Source organism: Xenopus laevis, chromosome 1L (genome assembly GCF_017654675.1).
Source record: "Xenopus laevis strain J_2021 chromosome 1L, Xenopus_laevis_v10.1, whole genome shotgun sequence".
Classification (NCBI taxonomy): domain Eukaryota; kingdom Metazoa; phylum Chordata; class Amphibia; order Anura; family Pipidae; genus Xenopus; species Xenopus laevis.
Genome location: NC_054371.1, coordinates 102,121,594 through 102,141,872, shown reverse-complemented (window position 1 = coordinate 102,141,872; position 20,279 = coordinate 102,121,594). Strand labels below are relative to the sequence as shown.

Here is a 20,279-nt window from a genome sequence, read left to right as displayed (position 1 = left end):
CTGTTTTGTTTAAAGGGTAAGGCATTTTTCAGTAGCAGTATGCACAAAATGTCTCTGTCTTAAATATATTGATAATGGGTTGAGTGCAGAGGAATCTTGTATTTGTCTATGTGTATATATATATATATATATATATATATATATATATATATATATATATATATATATATATATATATATATATATATAGATATATAGATATATATATATATATATAGTTAATTCTTTGGAGTTTTGTTTAAAATTGGCTGTGGCTTGTCTAAATGACTGTGGCTTGTCTAAATGAGCTTTTGCATACAAAAAGCGACTCTGTTTGTGGCGTGAGTGCAGAAAGGGCTTCTCTCTTATCTGCCATACAGATGTTCTTTGTGCAAATTGAGCTGAATTGTAGAACTATGTACAGATACACTATCTGCAGCAAGATGTTCTTGCAGGCCTTAGGAGGTGATCTTTGGATTGTCTTTAACCATTTTCACAATTCTCCACATATGCCGGTCCTGTATTTTTCTTGGCCTGCCAGACCTGGGTTTTACAGCAACTGTGCCTGTGGCCTTCCATTTCCTGATTACATTACTTACAGATGAAACTGACCGCTATTTGTAGCTTTCCCTAAACCATGATACTGAACAATCTTTGTTTTCAGATGTTTTGATAGTTGTTTTGAGGATCCCATGCTGTCACAACTTGCAATTGGCCACCTTAAATAACTTTTCTCATGATTGGACACACCTGCCTGTAAAGTTCAAGGTTTAACAAACTAATCCAACCAATTTGGTGTTGCCGTTAATCAATAATGAGCAGTTACATGCATTCAAATTGGCAAAATTACAAGAGTACCCACATTTTTGCAAAGCCAGCCAGTTTTTCAGATTTGATTTAATATAATACAACTGAATACTGCTTCACTAAAAATCTTTGTTCAGTAAACACCTGTTCCTGAGAAATGAAAGACATACCATTGTTATCTTTTATTATGCAGGTTTAGAGTGGTTCCCACACTTTTTCATATGAAAATATATGTATACACTCTCTCTCTCTCTCTCTCTCTCTCTCTCTCTCTCTCTCTCTCTCTCTCTCTCTCTCTCTCCTTATGGACATGGACACTTATCTATACATTTTGTGCTAGTAGCACCCAGGTCAATTGTTATGAGTGGTGTGCCTTTGAACTATGTCTCTATATCAATTGTTGCCTCAAATTTTGTAACTCTTCCAGTACCCCTCTTTTTTGTGGATTGCTCTTTTGTTTGACCTTCTAATATCAGGCATTATCCCTCAAGATGGAGGAATATGTGGATCGAGTTTTTTTTCCCATAGATTATGCTGAGATATGGCATATAACAGCAGTGGATGCGGATCTTGTGCTGTGGCAACAGTCAAACAAGGTTTTACCAAGCAAGATTAATGGTAAGGATAAACTTACTGAATGGGAGAGAGATTGAAGAAAAAGGAACCTGATTTGGATCTCCATGGCGATTTTTTTGTCAGATTACAGAGCCAAACATATACCACGGGGGTTTCAAATCCACAATGTACCGACTATTGGCAGATCTAATCCTGAATTTTGTAAGAAATCGATTGGCGTCCTGAATCGATGCTCTCTGGACTTGATGGTAATAGTATTGGAGGAGGTGTCCGGTGATCTCACTAAGGTGCGCAAAGCCAGCGCAGCCTTGGAGTCGGAACACGCAATTTTGTTCAAAGGCGATTCAGTACCCGACTCATTAGGCCACATTGAAGCACAAGTGGAGGTATACAAACAGGACCTCCTCCGTTTCAAGTACGAGAAATTACGCCGTGTCAATGAAGATTATACTAACTTCCGGGTTTACCTCTGGCTAACTGGGGAGTGCCAAAAATCCGGTTATCAGAACAATATACAAAGATAACAAAGATACCGCCGCGCTCCACACCGTAAGTTACTTAAACCTCTTAATTCTATCGATACAAGCTCTGGTGACTCTGAGGGTGATGACAATCAAATACCCCCCACCAATGCTTCTGCTTCCATGAGTGGGGACACATCTTCCATGTCTGCCGATTTTTTTTGAGGAGCCTCTCCCATTGATGGACAGACCTCCTTCAGGCAGAGGGGCTGGAGGAGCAAAAAGCACCCAACGTGGCGGGGGAAGAAGAGGCCGGGGTCCCAGAACCTGACCGTGCCTATTTACAATCTGTCCCAGCATACTTAACCCCTGCTGAAGCTAGTCTTTTGAATAAGGGGTTATCCTTTGTTCCCTCAAGTAAATTCAATGCATTGGAATGGGAAATTGATTGCTTTAAATTTGGGCGCCTTTTAAACCTTAAGGATTACTATAAGAGCCAAAATTCAGATTCTAATATGCCTTCGTTATTGAAATTGAAAAGTACTTTTTCTCCACCAACTACCAATCCAGCTATCAAACTGTTTAAGCATTCTGTTGAGACGGAAGGTGTGAAACAGTATGCTACTTGTGTATATAAGAACAATTTATCTAACAAAGAACATGGAGCATTGAAGAGCCTTAGTAGTGACACTAATATAGTTATCCGCCCGGCAGATAAGGGAGTTGGAATTATGCTAATGAATTATTGTGATAATACAGTGACAACTTTCTGATACTTCTGTGTACGTTCGTTTATCAAGTGATCCATTAATACAATTTAAATGTAAGTTGACTAAATAATGCGTTTGATGAAGGTATAATCACTGCACAATTAAGAGATTTTCTGCTCCTTGAACACCCTGTATGTCCTGTTCTGTATACTTTACCAAAAGTTCACAAGAGCGTGACAAATCCTCCAGGCCATCCGGTAGTGTCGGGCCATGACTCTTTATTGCATCCCATTTATTATTAGTATTTATATCGATACCATATTGCAACCGATAGTACAGAATACACCTACATATTTGAAGGACATACCACATTTGTTGGATTGCATTAAAAACCTGACATTACTTGTTGATCATCCTTGCATGCTAGTGAGTATGGATGTTGTCGGCCTTTATACAATAATTCCCCATGCTGCTGGTATTGCAGCGGTACAACGTTCCCTTGAGGAGTTTAGTGCTTACTTAGGTCCTCCCATTCCTTTTATGGTGAAATTGTTGGAGTTAACACTCTCCATGAATTATTTTCACTATGAAAACTATCATTTTTACAGATATCTGGTACGGAGATGGGAGCTGCCGTCGCCCCGTCCTATGCCAATTTTTTTATGTATCAATATGAACAGTGCCACATCCTGTCGAAATTTGGTGATCTTCTATTTTTCAAACGCTATGTTTATGATTTGATTATCATATGGGGTGGCACTGAAACACAAATCATGGAGATGTTTAATGAGTTTAACCAGATTAACAGTCCTGTATGGTTTACCTATACATACATCCCCATGAGATAAATTTTCTGGGTGTAATTTTGACACTGAATGGGTCTCATTTAGATTTTTCTCTGTACCCTAAGCCTACTGATAACAATGTGCTTTTGCACTACATGAGAAGTCACCCATATTCCATGAAAAATTCTCTTCTGGTTTGCCAGTTTTGTCGAGTTTTGCGGAATAATTTAGATTCAAACTGTGATAAGCAGATTTCTTAAATGTGGAAGCATTTTAAAGAAAGGGGGTATACGGACAATTTTTTGAGAGGTGCTTTGGATAAAGCTATGCTGGTTCTGTTGTAAACAAAGGGAGTCAGTCTAGATTAGCATTTAGCATTAAATATAACTCTTGTACAAAGAGTATGAACAGGTTCATCAAGAAACAATGGAATATCATACAGGCAGACAAGGACAGGAGGGGAACTAATTTACGAGATTACCGGTAGCTAGTAAAACATGACCCTGTACACTGCTATAACAAGAACAAACAGACATGGCTCAGGGACAGAAAACCAGGGTGCTTTCGTTGTCCCAACTGCACCTCATGCCGCTTCATGACTCCTGGTCAGACCTTTTAACATCCTCAAACCTGCAAAAGGTTATCAATAAGGCATCACATTACTTGTACCACCAGTTATGTTATATATTTAATTACGTGCCCATGTGGATTGTCTTATGTAGGCAAAACTGACCAGACACTTAGGCTTAGAATGGATGCACATTGTTCTGCACATAAGTACTGCCTAGGACAACCAAACCTGTAGCTAAACATTTTCTTGAGCATGGTCAAAGGCTCCCAACATTTACGTACATAGCAATTGACCATATCCCCCCTCTCAGAAGAGGTGGGGATCGATCCAATATCCTCCTTCAAAAGGAGGTATTTTGGATAAAAATACTAAGCACTTTTTCACCTCATGGACTTAATGAAAATTGCCCTTTAAAACAACGATGAAAGCCTTTTTTTTTTTTTTTCTGCTTTTGTTACATGCTCACTATATGTTTTTATTTGCAACATTGTTAAAAATATAATCAAGTATTGAAACATTGTATCTTTATTAAGGAACACTTGTATACATGTCTCTTGTTAATCTCGTGGATACTATGTTTTTAAAGGGTTACTATTCATCTCATATGACATTTTTTCTGTTTCCTTTTCTGTTTTTCTTTGACACAGGGTTGTTTACAATTTAGCTTCACAGATGTTGGTGATTTCTTGGTTAGTATATATATATATATATATATATATATATATATATATATATATATATATATATATATATATATATAAAATATCTTGTTATATATAAAACAAGAAGCATATATATATATAAAACAATAAAACAAGACGCATTAATATACTGTAAATTATATCTTCATAAAAACCTTCGTAGTTATTTATTAATGGGCAAATTTACCAAGGGTCAAAGTGAAAGTTCTAATCTTTGAGTTTTTTTGTGAAATTCGGAATAGTTAAAATTAGATTCGAGTTTTTTAAAAAAAAATGTAATTCTTTTTGAAATTTATCATGTGCTGGCCCTTTAAGAATTTGAATTTGAGTATTCGTCGTTTTTTTTTCGAAGAAAGAACTCAAATTGAATTTGATTCAAATTCGATTCGAGTCTGTGGGTCGATCCCATTCACCGAGTTTGAAAAATTAAATATCTTTTGGAAAAATTTTGATTGTTTTTTATTCAAATTTAGAGTTCATGGAAGTTTATGGGAATTTTTAAAATCTCCATGAACTCTAAATTCGACCCTTGTTAAATCTGTCCCTAAGAGTGCTTAGTATTGCCACATGACTCAGTTAAACTTGTGACATACAATAATATAATGCAGAATCATTTGTTGTAACATACAAGCCTTAAATATTTTCATTGCTCAAGTATTTATAAAAAATGTTGACATTTTACTTTTAGTTGGAATGTGTTGGCAGCGTGGATAGTGGCATTCTTGCAATGAGCTGAAGCCCAGATCACAAACTTGTTACAGGTATTCATGCATTTTAGCACCAAAACAGGATGCAGTCAATTTCGGAATTCCCAAAATGAGCTCACTTTTTCATCCGTTTGCTTTGTGGTCTGATAGTTATGGGTCTGCTCACTCTTGCACCTGACACTAAGTCCATTTATTATTGTGAATTGTGAGAACTGCTCAGGTCTTGATGGAATCTATAGCTAATGTAAGCCTTTACATTCCCTTATTTGGACCGTTAGTTTAACTGTGGAGTCCAATGATTACTCAATATAAATTACATCTAGGCACATTTCAAAACAAAATATATAATTATATCTGTTCTTCTGCAGCAGAAACTGAGCAGTGGCATGACCATAGAAAAAACACAAAGCTGCAGGTTTAATAGATTCCATTTACTTTATGCATTAATAGCCCCTACACCTTTTCCTCCCAGACCCAGATAATATACTATTATGTAAAACACTGTTTTGCAATATATGCCTCTATCTACTTTACGATAAGTAACAATGAGAAGTGTTTGTATACCCTTAAATGTGAAATGAAAATCATAAACAAAAACATATTTAAAAAAAAAAAGTGGGACATTATGTTGTATTGTATCTGTACTTTGAATTTGAACAGGAAACTAAAGTTATAATAGGGCTGCAAATAAAGGACAGATTTATCAAGGGTTGATGTGAAAATTTGAATTTTAAAATTTAAAAAGTTTTTTTTTTTTTTAGTGGAATTTGACTAGGGAATAGTTAAAATTTGATTCGAGTTTTGATTTTGATCTGATTCAAATTTTTTAAACTCTAGTGAATGGGATCGACCCGCAAACTCGAATCGTTTTTACAAACTCCCATGAACTCTAAATTCGACCCTTTATAAATCTGCCCCTAAGTGTCATGTAAAATCTTAAATTAAATTAAAATTACATTTATTCATAAATCAAAATAATTTGTAATTTGTAAACAGTTAATTTTTTTATTTCTACCATATACCTCTACAGCACCTATATAATATAACTATTACTGTTTTTATTGTTTGAGTGGCCCTTCGAGAGCAGGTTTCCTGGTGGGCTATAGGAGACCCAATCTGACACTAAGCTACTGTCATAAATTTTGAAAAGGGTTTATTAAACCCTTTGTTTTCCACAATTTGGAAACATTTTTTTCTTCATTTAAGGCCAACACACTCTGATCCTAATGACCAAAGACTTTGAAACCATTACTGAAAAATCATTCTACCAAGATGATAATCACTTGGGTGTTTAAAAAAAATAAAACTCTCCACTCATAGGTTTATGTTAAGGCTAGTCAGTCTATGATATTTAGGGTTTTCAGAGTTGCACATATTGATGGGATATCCAGTTTGGCAACACTTGTGAGTCACTTTTCTAGCTCAATTTTTTTTCAGAATTATAAAAGCTTGGTGCAGCAAAAAGCCCAAGTCCGAAAAAGTCAATGGCAGAGGTCCCTACCCTAATTTTAAAGTTTCTGTGCTCTGCTCTGGAATTTGCTCGAAAATCTTACTTTTTCCGACTTTACTGGAAAAAGGCCAAAAAACTGTACGATTCGGGTTTTCCCTCGATCTTATTCAGTTTTCCCGAACGGATTAAAGCAAGCTTTTTTAATAATAAATTAGATCAAATCGGGTATTCGTGTTGGTCATGGTTTTTTATTTAAACAATGAGATAAATGTATTTTTTAGTAAATAACCCTCATAGTGTTTCATTATTGTCCCCCTTTTCTACAAAGAGATCCTCTCTGTTCAGAGTCTAGGCTGTGAATGACATCTGGGAATCTAGTAAGGAATGTGAGAGAATAGGTCGTAGATGGTAATTAGTTAATGTATTTTTATGTTTGTATATATACCCTTCTGTTCTACAGTTCTATTGAATATGTGTTGGTGATTTGTAAATATGCATCAAAAATAATTCAGAGCAAGATTCAAGATCACCTAGAATTTTGGTACAAATTCATAACCCCTTAAATTTCTGTGCTTAAGCTTATTCTTTGCATGTGTTATTTTGCATAGTGAACCTTCATGAATGACTTTATTGAGCAACATTTTAAATATGTTTCATACACTTAAGTTAAACTGTGCCCAGACTGTCATGAAAGATCATGTTTATTTAAATTTACTGATCAGTAGAATGTTTTGTATGTTTTGTATTTTTTTGACTATTTCAACAGACAAATTTATCACTGTTGGGTGGGGAAAAAATAAACTCAGTTCCATGGATCTGAAGGAAAACAAGCAACTCAATAAAAAACAATGGTATTTTAATTTTGGGATTATCTAAAATTCAATTCATATTTGGAATTTGTATTTTGCAGATGAATCTGTCTATTACATGCAGTGATCTATAAATGATAAATTAATTGAACCAATATAGTTAGTTGAGGTGTCATTGATTCTTTGGTTTATTCATTAGTGACCTTCAGTTTGGCATTGGAAGCCGGAATGCCATCATGGGGACACAGGCAAGGGATAAAGAGCAGCTCATTTTATAGTGGGCTTTCAATGGACTGATTATTTGTTTTGATTGTGCTCATCAGTGACTACTCCCACTGATAGAATGGGCAGCTAATTAGAATATAAGGTTCATCATTGATAAATGCAAGAGTTGAACACCCTTCAGCAATCCTGGATAATCACAGAAAATGCACTTTAAAAGTAATTACCCATTATTGCCGCATAAATGTGTTTTGCATGCGGTGATTGCAACTAATATAACAGGGAAGGTATTTTTGGGCACTTCATTACCAGTGTGAGAGATTTCCTGCAGGGCAATAAAGCACCCCCTATGACATAGGACATACATACATGGTGATAAATAATAAGTAATATTGTTATTTTATTTTTTTATGGATTTCATATAGATCTACAAATACAAGCGCCTTGATATACTGGAAACAAAATTAAAACCAGCATTCTTAGATGGTGAGAAAATTATTTATTTCAATCAGGACTGTTATTTTTCTTATGAAGCAAGTTCCATTTGCACCAGTTGTGGCCAGGCCCATGTAGTTCAGGACAAGCTTAAAAACACATTACAATATATGTCACCCTGCTATATTGTTATAGTCTATATATTTAGCATTTACGATTTTCATCCTGAATGACCATCATGTTGAGCTTCCCAGGGTGCTTTTGGAACCTCTGTTCAAATGCTTTAAGAATTATTTTGTATTCTAAGTATTACACATAATGTTTGTTTATTCTCCATGTTTATTACACAGCTCAAAGAAATCACATGATTCTCTTTGATAACCAGAAAACAAAATTCACTCGCCACAAGGAGCGCCTTTCTGTGGTACAAGAAATGAAGGCGAAAGCCCTCCAGGGTTTGCTGGGTAATTACAAATGCAGTTAGTTGTTTCATTCTGAAGTACTTTAAAGGTTTATTTATCATTTTTATTTACACCAGATGTCAACCCACGTAATCCACACGTACGAAATCAAAACAAATAAGTCCATAAATTATGTGTAATAAAGTGGAATGACACAGGGAATAAGTATTGAACGCACTTACTGAAATTTATTTAATATTTAGTAGAAAAGCCTTTGTTGGTAATGACAGCTTCAAGATGCCTCCTGTATGGAGAAACTAGTTGCATGTATTGCTCAGGTGTGATTTTGGCCCATTCCTCCACACACTGTATTCAAATCTTGGAAGTTCCGGGGGCCTCTTCTATAAACTCAGATCTTCAGCTCTTTCCATATATTTTCAATTGGATTGAAGAAGGGTGATTGACTTTACAGTGAGAGCTGTGAAGATGTGGAATTCTCTCCCTGAATCATTGTACAGGCTGATACATAAAATAGCTTTAAGAAGGGGTTGGATGGCTTTTTAGCAAGTGAAGGAATACAGGGTTATGGAAGATAGCTCATAGTACAAGTTTATCCAGGGACTATTGCCATTTTGAAATCGGGATGAATTTTTTTCCCCCTCTGAGGTAAATTGGAGAGGCTTCAAATGGGGTTTTTGCCTTCCTCTGGATCAACTGGCAGATAGGCAGGTTAAAAAATGTAAAAGGGTTAAACTTGGATGTGTGTCTTTTTTCAACCTAACTTACTATGTTATAGGCCATCAATTAGGACTAAACCAGCACTTATAGGAGGCAGGATTGCTTTCTAAATAGTGATAGATTTCAGCAGGTTTCTTAGCTTTCCATGGCTTTTTGAGCCTCCTTTTCTTGATGTGGCCAATAATTAATCTCTGTGTCATTCCACTTATTACACATAACTTCATTTGTGGACTTATTTGTTATAGTTACATAGTAAGTTAGGCTGAAAAAATACACACGTCCATCAATTCCTTTCTGACTCCAAAATCGGACTAGTCCCTGGATCAACATGTACTATGAGCTATCTTCCATAACCTTGTATTCCCTCACTTGCTAAAAATCCATCCAACTCTTTCTTCAAGCAATCTAATGTATCAACCTGTACAGCTGATTCAGGGATAGAATTCCACATCTTCACAGCTCTCTCTGTAAAAAGCCCCTTCCAAAAATTTAGGTGGAACCTCCTTTCTTCTAATTGGAATGGGTGACCTTGTGTCAGCTGGAAAGACCTACTGGTAAATAAAGCATTCAAGATTATCTGATTATTCCCCAGCGTGAACAACCCCAAATCTGGCCAGTCTTTCCCCATAGCTAAGATTTTCCATACCTTTTACCAACTTAGTTACCCTTCTCTGTACCCTCTCAAATTCAATAATGTCTTGTCTGAGCACTGGAGACCAAAACTGTACAGAATATTCTACATGGGGCCTTACCAGTGCTCTATACAGTGGAAGAATGACCCCCTCCTCCCGTGAATCAATGCCCTTTTTAATACAACTCAAGACCTTATTGGCCCTGAACGCTGCTGACTGGCATTGCTTGCTACCGCCAAGTTTATTATTTACAAGGTCTCCAAGGTCCTTTTCCATTATGGATTTAAGGGGATACGTGGCTTATATATTTTTATATCCAAGGTGCATGACTTTACATTTATCAACATTGAATCTCATTTGCCACAGCTGCCCAGGTTGCCAGTTTGTCAAGATCCTGTTGCAAGGATGCCACATCATGGATGGAATTAATTGGGCTGTATAGTTTTGTGTCATCTGGAAACACTGATACATTACTTACAATACACTCCCCTAAGTCATTAATTAACAAGTTAAACTTACTCCAAGTAGAGAATGTACCATTAACAACCAGCTTCTGTAGCCAGTTTCCTATCAATGTGCAAAGGACTTCATTGAGCCCAATCTACCTTTAGAAAGCAGTCTTTTGTGGGGCACGGTATCAAATGCTTTGGCAAAATCCAAATAGATCACATCTACTGCTCCCCTATTGTACAGAATCTTACTTACCTCATCATAAAAAGCAATCTAATTTTTCTGACATGACCTATCCTTCATAAAGCCATGCTGATTGCTGCCATTCACTAGGACAAAATTTGGGAAAATGATCCCTTAACAAGCCTTCAAGTAATTTTACCACCGCAGATGTAAAATTTACTGTCTTATAATTGTCAATCTTAGATCGTAATCCCTTTTTAAATATTGGAATGACATCAGCTTTACTCTAATCCATAGGTGACATAACAGATGATTTATTTGTATGTGTAGATTACTTAGGTTGTCACCGGCTTCTGGTGTAAAGTATTTTCTCTTGCCTAATTGGGGGACACAGGCACCTTGGGGATAAAGATCCTGCAGCTGGAGAATGGACACTAACTTGTTAACTGTGACTCCGCCTCCTGCTCTGGGCTTCATCCCCTGCTTCCTCCTACTACATTCAGTTTCTTTTAGTGTTCTCAGAAGGAGAAGACACAATTTTAGTGGCTAGAGCAAATGATGAGTAAAGGCCCATTCAACATGTTCTCTCAGTACTTCCGGGGCAGTTCGGCATCAAGCATCAGCAGAACAAATCTGCAAAGCGGCTACCTGTGCATCTCTTCATACATTCACGCGATTCTACAGGTTACACACATGCATCAGCCGAAGTCAGCTTCGGGAGGAAGGTGCTACAGACTGTTATTAACTGAGCACCGTCATAGGGGTACCAGTGGCCCACCCTCATGGGTTGCTTTGGGACATCCCAAGGTGCCTGTGTCCCCCAATTAGGCAAGAGAAAGAGAGATTTTTGTACTTACCGTTATCTTTTTCTTTTGTCCTAGATTGGGGGACACAGGCCTTCCCTCCCTGTATTGACACTGAAATTTTGACAACTTAGGTTGTAAACAGTTTTCTCCTGTTGAAGTATATTTTTATAGTTTTCTGTTTTGAGGGGGTTGAGGTACTCCTCTTCTGTTTTGGGTTGCTATGTTCCTTCTTCGGTTGAAACTGAATGTAGTAGGAGGAGGCAGGGGATGAAGCCCAGAGCAGGAGGCGGAGTCACAGTTAACAAGTTAGTGTCCATTCTCCAGCTGCAGGATCTTCATCCCCAAGGTGCCTGTGTCCCCCAATCTAGGACAAGAGAAAAAGATTTAACGGTAAGTACAAAAATCTCTTTTCTTTTCTAATCATATGTAGATAAAGCTTACTTGCTTAAGGTTTACAGTAAGATACAGTATTTGGGCACCATGAGGCTTCATAGTTTTCAATTTTCTCATTCTTAATCTTTAAGTGAGTGTGGTATTTTGATGTAATTGTTTTCCAGATGAGGATGTGACTGGTTGTGCTGAAGTTGACCTTTTCTCTGATACCAGAAGTATTATGACTGCAAGTGACGTGAGTGGCAGATGTTCTCAAAGCAACTCAAGGATTTCTTCGTAAGTTTTAGTTTTGCCTGATGTCATTAATAATCCATAATCATAATTAATAATCCATTTCACTTACTGTTACACTTTTCAGGGCACTTAGACCATTGTAAGTACTTTATTTAACACTCAAGCACCCAATTAAGTCTAATTCTAGCATTGATTACTTATTTGTTTTCTTTTCCACTATTTCTTCTAGTGGAAAAAAAATCTGCACAAAACAAAAGCAATCAATAACGGGTAACACAAGTGAAATTGATAGTAACTAAAAAATGCAAGTGAGATCTATGAATGTAGCTATCGAATGGTATTAATTATGCCCCTTTGTGTTAATGTTAAAACTCAATTTTGCTCCAGGTCCAGTAACCTATACAGGTATGGAACCTTTTATTCAGAATGCTTGGGACCTGGGGTTTTCTGGATAATGGACCTTAAATAAACCCAATAGGCTGGATTTGCTTCCAATAAGTATTAATTATAAATTAGTTTGGATAAAAAATTTAACAGGCCATTCTATGTGATTTTATGCAATAATTTTTATAAAATAGAATCCCCTTTATCTTTTGTCTGTAAGAGGCACAGAAGACATGAGTAACATCCCTTACATACCACATCTCTTTACTGTATTTTTGATCCTATACTTATTAGTTGAAGTGGTTTGATACTCCGTTTACTATGCATTTAATTAAATTGCTTGTACAGCTATGGCATATGTTAGCTGAAATGCTTGGGACCTGGGGTTTAATGGATAAAGGGTCTTACCATTATTTAGATAATCATTCCTTAAGTCTACCGTAATCATTATAAACACAAAAGGCTTGTTTTATCACTAATACGGATTTATGCATCTTAGTTATCATCAAGTATAATTACTCTTTTATTACAGAGAAAAAAATGGGTTTCACTATAATAGATCATATACCTGCATTGTTATTGTAATACAGTGATTAATTTTATGACCTTTGGATTTTTAATATGCTATGTACTTTGATTTATTTTTCCCGAAATAGGAGATGTACAGTCTATTAAAGGTGCTTAATCTGTTTGACTATGATGCCAGGGCCAAAGAACTTCAGCAGACTTTTGATGATTTGCTTCAGCTATTTGATACATCAATTCCAGAGGTTTGGTCCCCAAGTGTGCAACAACATACTACAGCACCAATAAGTTAATTTGCCAAATGACAGCTGAAAATGGAACATCCTTAGTATTTAGAATACTTAATATGGCCAATAATGAAGTGGGTAGTAAAACAAAGAAAACAGTTTAGTACACAGTTACAGGTCACTTAATAAAAATTTCTTCCAAAAGTACAGGGTTTCCCCAACTTTTTTATCTGTAAACCACATTCAAATTTAAAAGGGTTGAGAGCAACATAAGTATGAAAAACTGGACACCTGTAATTAACTAATTATTGCCTGATAATTTAGGTTCAAGGTCCTCACTCAACTGCAAATAGCATTTCAATTTCCTAGCAGCACCAAAGGAATGTAAACACTTCATTGAAAGGTATGTTAACCCATAATATTACTGTATTTTTTATGTATAGAAAATACTAATTAACAAACTTTAGTTACTTCATTCAATAAGGTAAATGGGGAGCTGCTCCCTTTTCTATATTTGTAAACATAATAAGTGTAGAAGTTCATATTCTCTGTGCACTTCTTAAACTGCTTTGTTGAACCACTTACCAATTCGAATGTCCAGTGTCCAAGCCTTGTGTGTTTGATATCTGGTGTTAATGTCAGATCCAGACAAGAGTTAAACACAGATTTTTTTTTTTTTGGCGTAGGGTGGTGTAAACAAAAAGTGGTATTCAGAAATTATGAATTAATCATTTAGTGATTAGATGTAAATAAATATTTAACTCAAATTTAATGCCACTCCAAAGTCAAACATTCAACTTGCCTTTCAGATTCTGAGCTGTTCACTGCTCCCAAACTTAAAGGGGACCCGTCACCCAAAAAAATTATTCAAAATCCTATTTTATCACATTAGTCAAGCAAAATGAACTTTAATTACACTATATAAATTATTTGAAACTTGTTTCCTTCAGTCTGGGAATTCAAAATGATAGCAAGCAGGCAGCAGCCATTTTGTGGACACTGTTTTTAAGGAAAGCCTTGTATCATCTCAGAATCTTGTTTGTGCACCAGAATGGGGGACCCAATGTCCATTCCCATGCGCTGGTTACACAATTAAATCGTAAAGAGAACAGGGGAATGTGTGGAGAGCAGTGACATCTAGAAAGTGCTGAATGGAAAGTGAAAGTAATTGTCTGCCCCGCCTCTATGCCCATGGCATAGAGGAGGGGCAGACAATATTTGATTGACATCTGAGATTTTTAAATGAGCTTACAGCAGCTATGAATGCTTTAATAAAAAATAGAAATTGGATTTCATGTTTAATATGAAAAGGACTTTTATTATACAGATTTTTGTGTCTGGGTGACAGGTCCACTTTAATAAGAACATCCAATGGAAACTTAATATGAAGATGGTCCCTTCACAATGTACTGCCTTAATAAAGATTTATTTGATCTACATTGCTGTCTTTCTTGTAAACTGTTATTGTGAGAATCTTTAGCTCTTCAATAATATCTGATTCCATCTGGGTGGGCTCTGACAGGCACAAGACAATTATATTAAGAGTACAACAGTGATCAATGCTGCCTTTAGTTTTAGTGGAGTGGGAAATGCTTTTCAACAAAGCACATCCTAGTGGCTTTTTAGTAAGGTTAACCACTGCCTGTCACATATGGTTAACATTCTGTTCATGCGCAATTGGCACCTAATGTAAAAAGTGGGTTAGCAGTAGTTTCAAGTTGGGTAGTTCATAGAGCCTGCAATGTTATACTCTGCTCAATGTAAATTTAAAGCAGAAACTGTAAATTACTCAAACTCAGGTGACATTTTAACACTGGCATAAATACTAATGGGTGCATTGTCTAAATATATTTTATTTATATTATTAAACCTGTAACAACAACAGAAGAGGAGCAAAACCTCATCAGGCTAAAGCCTGGGGTTAGGTGTGAGCAGCTAGGATGGCTTGGCTGACATTGCAACCGTTGGAACATTGATAGTTTAATATGGGGAACTTTAGTATTGCTAATGGAAAGCAAACCTGTTGTGTAGTGTCTCAAATACCGACTCCAATAACACATTTTGCAGCTAAAGGGTGACACTTCAGGAATTTGTATTGTCTGTCCTCTGTTCATGTTCTTCATGTCTTTGCTTATTATACATTATTTGTCTGTGTTTCCAACCAGCAAAGGAAGCACCCCAATGTGGCTGCTCAGTTATTTATTTAATTGGAATGGAAAAGATCCTAGATATGACATATGGATTTTGACCAGAAAACACATTTAAGCATCTTATGCCAGACATCCGTCTAGCGACAGGTGGATTCTATTGAAGCAATTGATTGACTAGAGTAGCTGCATACAGGCATATCTCTAGCTAAAAAAACAAAGATTACAATGTGCCACAACTGCTTGTAGAGAATTGTCTACTTCTTAGTATCAGCTTGTAACTAACCAAACAACATAAGCTCTAGCTAATGGAAATAACCAAAAAAAGGGTATACTTGAACTAGTGAAGGTAGTCTTTTGTATTAGCAAAAGTTTCTATGAACCAGGACCACGATTATATTGTTATGTTGGCCAATGCTTCTTCAAGTGTTCCTTCAATTGAGGCATAGTTGCTTGCTCCTTCTTGCACATGTGGCACAGAAGAGGAGTTTTCAGAACATCAGATATTCTTTCTTTGACGTTCACTTTGCCATGTGTCTTTAACATTTCAATCACAGCTTTAAACATAAAGGAAAAAAAAAAACACAAGGTTAAGAGTTAGTTGACAAAAGTTATCACAAAGTACAAAAAAAAAAAAATTTTTTTGTACAACTCACTGTTAAATCTCTTTCTCTATAGTCCATTGGGGGACACAGGAACCACTGGGTTAAGCGCCTCCAACCAGGAGGCATCCCCTGTGATTAACCCTATTATCTCAGTTTAGTATATCAACCAAGAATAGTATAACAACAACATAAGGATTCAATTGTAACTATAATACAGAGAAAACAGGAAATTGTTTCATTACTTACCGTAATTTCTGTTTCCTGGTCACCTTCCATGGCAGCATTCACCAATGGGTTAACTCCTCCCTTCAGGCCAATGGACAGGAACCTCCCCTAGCAAGATAAGTGCCCGCTCCTCTCATACTCACTGTCTTAGTTGAAAAGCTTGTCCAGCAGGGTGGTCCACCATTCCTTGGTGAATGCTGCCATGGAAGGTGACCAGGAAACATAAATTACGGTAAGTAATGAAACAATTTCCTGTTTTCCTTGTCACCCATGGCAGCGATTCAACAATGGGAACTACCAAAGCTAACAGGGAGGGACTTCACACAAAAATGCAGTAAACATAACACTTTTATTCAGTAACATTTACAACTGCTTGAAGAACTTTTCTCCCAAATTTTGCTTCCTGGGAGGAAAGGATATCTAATTTATAGTGCTTGATGAACGTATTAACTGATGACCATCTCGCAGCTCTGCAGATTGCTTCTGGCGATGCCCTGGCTTCCATCGCCCAGGAACTTGCTAATGCCCGAGTTGAATGGGCTTTTAACCCCAGAGGAACCTTCTTGCCTGCTGAATTGTACACCTTTGCAATTGCTGCCACAATCCAGGAACTTATTGTCTTCTTAGACGGAGCTTTGCCCTTTCTGAATCTGCCTGGAATGACGAACAAATGTTCCGATTTTCTCCATGACTTTGTCCTCTCCAAATATATTGTGAGAGCTCTGACCAAGTCTAGCTTATGCCACTGCTTCTCCTTCTCTGTCTTTGGAGATGGACAAAAATGTAGGAAGGGATACCTCCAAATCCATGTGGAACTTCGAGATGACTTTCGGCAAAAACTTAAAAGCAGGCCTTAGCACAACTTTATCTTTAAATATAACTGTAAATGGTTCCACAGCCGATAGTGCAGCTAGCTCACCCACTCTACATGCTGATGTTATGGCCACTAACAAGATAACCTTCAGAGTAAGATTCCAATTTGAAATATCCTCCAGAGGTTCAAAAGGTGGTTTTGTTAGTATGTCTAAGACAAACGGCAAATCCCAAGGTGGTGAATATCTTCGTATGTGAGGTCTAACCCTCTTCAAGGCATTGAAGAATCTTTTCACTAGAGGATCAACTGCCCAAACTTTTCCTGTTAGTGCTGAGATGGCCGACACTTGCACTCTAAGGGTATTCATGTGTAGACCCTTCTCATATCCAGAAAAGAGAAAATCCACCACCATCGATGCTGTAGCAGAACAGGGATCTTGGCTCTCTAAAATGAAAAATTGTACAAACTTATCCCAAATCTTGTAGTATTGTGACTATGTAGAATTTTTCCTTGATTTTAGCAGGAAATCTATCACCTTCTCTTTACAATTTAATTTTTTCAGCTCCTTCCTCTCAATCTCCATGCCTTCAAGGCTAGATGGTCCTTTCCGTGGAACTGAAATATTCCCTGGGATAGCCACCCTTGAAACCTTGGGATTTCTTTGGGTTCCCCCAGAGCCAATTTGTGAAGCAACGGAAACCATGGTCTTCTTGGCCAATATGGTATCACTACTATAGCATCGGCTGATTCCCGGTCTATCTTCTTTAGAACCTTCCAGACGAGGGGAATTGGTGGGAATACATAAATCAACCCTCTTGACCAGTCTTGTCTCAGACCATCCACGGCTACTGCCTCTTCGCATGGGTACCTGGAAAAAAAATTCTGACATTTCCTGTTTTGAACGGTTGCCATGGCTTCCACCTCTGGAACTCCCCATGTATCTATCAAGTCTTGAAAGATGTCCTTGTGAAGACTCCATTCTCCTGGGTCTAGTATACTGCGACTTAAGAAGTCTGCTTTTAGATTTTCGATCCCAGGAAGATGTACTGCTGTCAGATTCTCCAACCAAACTTCTGCCCACTGGAAAATAGTCTCTGCCTCCTGCAGTAATTCCATGCTTCTTGTGCCTCCTTGCTTTTGTATATAGGATACTGCTGTGGTGTTGTCTGAAAAGACTTTCACACTTTTTCCTCTTAGCTGATCTGCGAAGGCTAACAGAGCTTTTCCTACTGCCCTTAACTCTAGGATATTTGAGGATACTTGTCTCAAATCCCAAGAACCTTGCACAAACAAATCTCCCATGTGTGCCCCCCAGCCGATGCCTGACGCGTCTGTTGAAATGGCTGTCCATTCTGGTTCTCTTAGCTGGGTACCTTTTTGCAGATTGTTTGCCACACACCACCAGCTTAGGTCTTCTCTTAGATCTTTTGTTATCTCTAAGCATCTTCTTAAGTTTTCTTGAGGACACCTCACTCGTCTCAGCAAGAAGTTTTGTAGTGGTCTGGAATGCCATCTCGCCCACTTTACAACTTGGATTGTTGGTGACATCAAGCCTAGAATCCTTAGACAATGCTTCACCGATACTATTCCCTGACTTCTGAAGTTTTCCACTGCCAGTATTATCTTTTCTTGCTTCATGACCGGCAAGCTCACCAAATTTTCCTGTGTCTGAAATAATGCCCCTAAAAAGATAAGGGATTTTGTAGGTATCAGATTGCTTTTCTCCATGTTCACAATCCATCCATGTTCTTGAAGAAACTCCAGGACTTTCTTTGTGTGCGATTCTGCTTCTCTCTGTGTTCTCGCTGTTACCAGGATGTCGTCTAGATAATGAAACACCGAGATTCCTATCTTCCTTAATTCGGCTATCAAGGTTACTAGAATCTTGGTGAAGACTCTTGGAGACTGTGACAGGCCAAAAGGGAGACATTTGAACTGAACGTGAACCTCCCCCACTGCAAACCTTAGATATTTTCTGTGGTCTTGGTAAATTGGAACGTGAAACTAGGCGTCCTTCAAATCTATGTTTGTGAGCCAATCCCCAATCGAAATTGCCTGGATGACTGACGCTAAAGATTCCATCTTGAAACTTCGCTTTTGTAGAAATTTGTTTAGCTCTCTCATGTCCAATACTGGCCTCATAGCTCCTGAGGCTTTCTTTACTAGAAACAGTCTTGAATAAAAACCTCTTCTTTTCTCGTGCAGAGGGACTGTTTCTATTGCGTCTGATGCACATAGCTGATCCATGTATTCCTGGACCAAACTTTGAACTTCCTCGGATTTTCTGAAAACTGAAATTAGAAAACGATCCTTCTTCGGAATTTTTGCAAACTCTAACAAAAAACCTCTTTCCAGAGTATCGCATACCCAGCGATCTTGAACATCTCTGGCCCAGACTTGAGCAAATTGTGCCAACCTGCCACCCACTCTTATCTGAGCCAGGGTAACCTCATTGCTGCTGTGCTGAGGTGGTGGAAGAAGAGAAACCTCTGGATCTTTTAGAACTTCCTCTCGTGCTCTGACGTCCTGATCTCCATGACGACTGTCTATAGAACTCCCTTCCAGGTTTGTACTGTCTGGATGATCTGAAAGATCTTTCTTTATCTCTGTGAAAAGGTGCTTCATATCTCACCCTTTTGTTTCTATTCTCTTGAGGTAAAAACACACTCTTTCCTCCAGAGACCTTTTTGATGATAGTATCCAACTTTTCACCAAACAGCATCTCCCCTTCAAACGGAAGCTGGCATAAATTGGTTTTTGAGGCTGCATCTGCCGACCAAGGTTTAAGCCAGAGAGCTCTCCTTGCTGCTACCGACAATGCCATGGATCTTGCCAAGAGATGAACCAGATCAACTGATGCCTCCGACATGAAATCTACCGCCAGTTTGCAGTCAGCTAGCATCTCCAACAGTTTAGGCCTCTTCACGTTGGAATATATTGCTTCCTCTACTTCCGCCAGCCACACCTTCAAAGCCCAGGAGACTGAAGTCAAGGCTACTGCTGGTCTGCAGGCTGCACCTGCCGCAACAAAAGATATTTTAAGATTAAACTCAATTCTTTTTTCCATCGGTTCACGAAACACTGCAGCATCATCTACCGGCAAAGTGGTTTTCTTAGCTAATCTTACGACTGCTGCGTCCACCTTAGGTGGTGTATCCCAACACCTTGCATCTTCCTCTTCAAAAGGATACTTCTTCAGAAATTTTCCCCCTGTTTGGGGTCTTTTCTCAGTTTTCTTCCATTCTGCTGAAATGATCTCTTTTATTGAAGCATGAACTGGGAAGAATATTGACCTTTTCCTA

The 20,279-nt window shown here is 37.7% G+C and overlaps 1 protein-coding gene across 9 annotated transcripts in view; it reads right to left on the bottom strand.

Moving 5' to 3' along the window:
- Positions 1-14,483: 14,483 nt before the first annotated feature.
- The window catches only part of aptx.L (aprataxin L homeolog), a 35,832-nt gene continuing 30,036 nt past the window's right edge, over positions 14,484-20,279 (bottom strand). For 8 of the 9 annotated variants that reach the window (XM_041573542.1, XM_041573643.1, XM_041573587.1 and 5 more), the window contains one exon: positions 14,484-15,890. In XM_041573542.1, coding sequence (XP_041429476.1) covers positions 15,736-15,890 — 155 coding nt within the window. In that variant the 3' untranslated portion in view covers positions 14,484-15,735. 9 annotated transcript variants of the gene reach the window in all.